General features: G+C 40.5%; 1 protein-coding gene across 2 annotated transcripts in view; it reads left to right on the forward strand.

The window, feature by feature from the left end:
- Positions 1-5,000, forward strand: part of fibcd1b (fibrinogen C domain containing 1b) — an 80,338-nt gene that overhangs the window by 20,279 nt on the left and 55,059 nt on the right. Inside the window, exon 2 of one of the 2 annotated variants that reach the window (XM_081720027.1) lies at positions 3,294-3,377. The exons of the other annotated variant lie outside the window; for it this stretch is intronic. Coding sequence (XP_081576153.1) covers positions 3,294-3,377 — 84 coding nt within the window. The remainder of the gene's footprint in view (positions 1-3,293; positions 3,378-5,000) is intronic. 2 annotated transcript variants of the gene reach the window in all.

A 5,000-nucleotide genomic window follows, 5' to 3' on the forward strand; every position in this document is an offset into this window, starting at 1 on the left:
GCCCAGTCTTGATGTTTCACATTAAGTGTCAGGTTTCAGCCTTCCTTGGCCATGTCTCTGAGTACTGAACACCTTGTACCTCTGGGAACTCCAGGTAGGTTGTAGTTCTGGAATATGACAGCACTGAAGAATAAAGGGTTCCAGGTCACTTCAGGTTTGATTATTCTCAAATCTTTGGAAGTTAATTTGTGTCTTTTTTTCTCAACACGTTTCTTGCGACCCTGTTGACTATTTGCAACAAATTGTTTGATGGGTCTATGATCACACCCCAATATCTTATCAATTTTAAGCATTCTGCATCCCTCTGAAAGACTTTTTGTAATTTTTGACTTTTCAGAGTCAGTTAAATCTCTGTTTTAGCCCTTTTTGCCTGAGGAAAGAAGCTGCTTAATATTTCTGCACACCTTGATATAGGGTGTTGCTCCCCTTAGGCCACATCCTCCCTCATTACACAAATACACATCACCTGATATGCTTAAATCCAATAAGCATTCAAGTTTATACAGCTTGGAGTTGGAAAATATGCATAAAAAGTGATCATCACTGAGTACAATTTGAGGGCCTTGCTCAGCAGTGGGGCTTGAACCAGTAACCTTCCCGTTAGAAGGCAAGTACCTTAACCACTGAGTCAAACACTCCCTTGCCTGTACTGGCTTTCACTCTGCGTGTATGTGCGTTTGTGTGTGTTCATGGGTTTTGTCTGCTGCTTGACAGGTTTGCCAATGTACAGCCCGTCCCTCAGTCAGAACCTGTTCTCAGGAAAGAACAGCAGCAATTATTCTCATGGCTCTTGATACCTGTCTTCATAGTGCTCTTCTACACAATTATCTGTGTAAAACAAACAAAAACACCATTGCAATAGTTAAACACCCACCTAAATATTTAGACAATAGTCGACTAGAGACGTGCTGGAGTAGATTATTTGCACATGTAAATTGTGAAAGCTCTCTGTTTTTGTTATTTAAAAGCACAGTGTGTGCTCTCTGCAGTGATTCATAGGTCATTTCTACTCGTTTTCTTAACACTAACAAACACATATATTGTATAAGCTTAGTATTAACCTCCAATATCAGATCCAGGCAGACGCTGCTTTGCTGCATTTGAAGTTGTCTTTAAAAAAGCATAAATGAACCAGAAATAATATAAAGGCTGTATTTAAGTATCAATAGATGGTGTTGATAAGCAGGTATTAGATTACTCTGAGAGTTTTACCTAAAGATTGTCAAACTGACCCAAGGTAATGATATGGCATGCTCTGCTTGTCTCATCCAGTAAACTTTGCTGCATATATCACCCATCCCTATATGTCATTGCCCTGTGTCTTTATGTCACAGATTGCCCTCTTTTTTGTCTTAATGCATACATGAGGGACACCGCGGTGTATTGATTAGGGAGGACCGGCCAAGCGAAGGTTTCCCATTAATGGCTTTCATTTGTGCGCTGGAAACAAGCCCTGGAGTTCCTGCTCACCATTGAATATTTCCATCATGGCTGTGCGTCAAGTAATAGCATAAAGAGCATTAGGAACAGCACTGTCTTCCCTTGAGGACTGGGCCCACGGAACTAATTTGTTCCTTTCAGGGTCTCCTGCTTTTGCTGAGTTCTGCACATTAAACTTCCTCCACATGTGACATTATGCGTCGTCTTGAGCCATCCATGCCTCCTGAATTTATTAAAACCATTTTTTTTACATCCTACATCTGAGTTTCTGTCTCTAAAACTGATTTATTACAGTGCATGGGTATTTTCACCCATAATCATGAGGGGAGATTCTGATATTTCACCAGGTTCTAATGTCTTAATATGCCTTTTTACTTTCTACTTCTGTAGTAGTCATGTCATTACCCACAAATGGAGGGATGATTCATAGGTGCAGAACAAACCCTGTGCAGCTAGTTTTCTCTCGACATGCCCCTAACAGCCCAGGTCATTTGTGCCTCAGTGAGCACATAAGAGGTGACAAGAACAAAAAACAGTCTGAATGTGAAATGGCACCCTCTGGGTGGAATGTAATGGCTTTGATGCTCTGTACAATAGACCATATGTCAAATAAGAGGGAATTTTAGATTTAGATTGTGGACTGCCATTAGACTCTCTGCTGAGTCATTACCACACTGTACCAAAATGTACCACACTGCCTATGGAGACACTAGTGGAAGCTTTTGTCCTTTAATCTCGTGAGGTCAATGTCACCTCCCATAGTCACAGGAAACTAGAATGTTTTGACACAGGATGCTGCTAGTGGTTCTCCACATGCCTATAATCCTATGAATTATGGATGACTGCTACTGGCTATCACTCGACTCGCCCTTCTTTAGCCCTGACTCCCTATCTTTTATATCCAGCTGTGTTGTATGTGATTTTGCGAGTGCTGAAATTGAATAATTAGGAACAGGGGTCTTTGTCAACATGGAAGGCGCTACACAGCTCTTAGACACAGCTAGCCAGGGCTATGTAGAGCGACATAAGATGCTTCTTATTACGTATCTCTATGTCTTCTCTTTCTTGAGGAGAGCGTGTGTGGAAAAACCTATTTTTGCCTAGTAGTTTCCGGAGCAGTCCGCTTAAGTACACACGCCACAGACCCACCCAGCTGTGGTTGCCTCTTCCTGCATATACACCCGAGGAGCAAAGGCCCCTCTGTAAAATCCTTCGTCTGACGCCTCCTCTCCTCCACTCCACTTCCTCTAAGGTGGAAATGCGTGAGAGAATGCTTCCTCAGTGGTATGCAAGAGCGGCGGCGTAATGTTTCTTTGATCCGATTCTCGCACCATTAAGGTTTAATGCTAATGGAATCGTCTCGGCGTTTATTGGCTGGAACATAAAGTGGCGAATCCAATCGGATGTGCTTAGGAAAGCAGTGTAAACTGACCTTCCGCAAGTAGGGTAAGAGCATGCACATCACCTCAGCAAAAGCGCTTAGCATGAAAGGGCGATGCACACACATGCACACACACTTACACACACACACACACACACACACACACACACACATTTACACACACTCTAGTATTAACCCCAGAAACTAAAATAATGCTTTTGGCGCATTTAATTTTCTGTGTGCAGTTTGCATATATGTTTAAAAATGTCACTTTTTTTAAATTATTTTTTTTTAATTTTGCGCTTACATACAGTGAAAATTAACACAGACACACAGGTGCTACATGCCTGTGATTATATCATATTTTACAGAGTCCAAGAAACATATTGTGGTGTATTTCTGTGTGTGACTTGGTGCCAACCATCAGCAGGAAAAGCAACTTTGTTTTTGTATATGTGTTTGTTCGATGCAGACATTCTGTGAGTGTGTCCCCAGCACTTCCCAGTTCACACCTCGCTGGTCAGACTCAGACACAGTCAGACAAACAACACCCAAGGTAAGGGCCTATACAGACACACATGGAGGTACACACACACACACACACACACAGAGAAAAATACAATTACATTTGTGTTGATGTTGTAGCCGCTTACAATACAAATATGGAACCAAAAATGAGGCTGAACAGTTGCACTTAACTTTGAGTTGAAAATCCATTTACCTGCCTTCTTAACTTTAATCTCTAACAGACACCTTTTGTAGGTGCATACATGGCTGAATTTCAAATGGGCTTAAGCTTGGACTCTTTCTCACTCACTTCCTCCCTTTCTCCTCCTCTCTCTCTCTCTCTCTCTCTCTCTCACGCACACACACGCACACGCACACACACACACACACACACACACACACACACACACACACACACACACATACACACTTGCTGAATGTTAAATGAAGGATTACATCTGGTCCAATAATGCTATTGAAAAACGCCTATGATAGGGAAAAGGATTAGTACATATTACATTCAGTAATTTGGTTAGGATATGTAAAGGTGTCTTTCTATCACACCCATGCATGCACAGTGCACATCATTTGTTGCACTTGCATTCCAAGCCTAATTTTAATTCAATGACCAAACTAAAAGAGTGAAGAAACTGAAGAAAGTAAAGTTTTATGAAGATTATAGTGGGTTACTCAAATATCCTCCTAGACAGAACAAGTGCTTTGACAAACTAATTTTCTCTCTCTCTCTCTCTCTCTATCTCTCTCTCTCTCTCTCTAAATAATATGCTGAGTGTCCTCTACAGAGCAATGGCATTTTTAGTGGATTTAAAATGGTATCTGACTTCTTTGGTGTTTGGTGTTTGAATGTACTAATTACTCTGTTATAGTAAAAAAAGAAGAGTGAGAATGTGATTTCAGACATGGCCACAGTTCAGGAGTCAATGAAACAGTGGTACATACATGCTTTATATTTCTGCAGATCTTAACTAAGATGTTTAGCTACTGTATGTTTTTTAATTTATTTAGGGGACAGTTGACACTTTCATTTATTTACCCCCTCTGGAATAGTATGTTGATGTGTACTATATGCTATATGTGAATACCTTCTGAAGAACTCATTAAGGCTGCACTGCTTTTTATGCTGTCAGTTCATCAGCTCAACCATATTCATGCGTGGTTGGTTTTTAAAGTAGCTTTGTTGCACCTGGTTGCTGAAGACCAAAATACCATGCTTCCTTCTTAATTTATAAACCATACCAACATGAATTAGCTCAAACAGTGGTATCTGCATTTGGACCTAAGGTTCTGGTCAAGTCAATCACACAAACACACACACACACAAACACACATACACACACACACACACACACACACACACACACACACACACACACACACACACACAATCATTTATGTTCAGTTATGCAGTTTAAGGAGTAGCATAACTCCCTATTATTGGAATGCATTTACGTCTCTGTACTATCTTAACATCAGAGTTCTTTATAATCATCCATTACTAGGTGAGCAGGATTATGACCTGGCTAATACATTACTGGGTTAGTGTGCAATAAATTATCAAAAGTCAAAAAGAGATGTCATTTATGGGTCAATAATATTGGGTCAATATTAATACTTAAATGCAATGTATAAGAGCTTGCTAATGTATGTAAGG

Source organism: Electrophorus electricus, chromosome 8 (assembly GCF_041902795.1).
Source record: "Electrophorus electricus isolate QZ-2024a chromosome 8, ASM4190279v1, whole genome shotgun sequence".
In the NCBI taxonomy this organism is placed as follows: Eukaryota; Metazoa; Chordata; class Actinopteri; order Gymnotiformes; family Gymnotidae; genus Electrophorus; species Electrophorus electricus.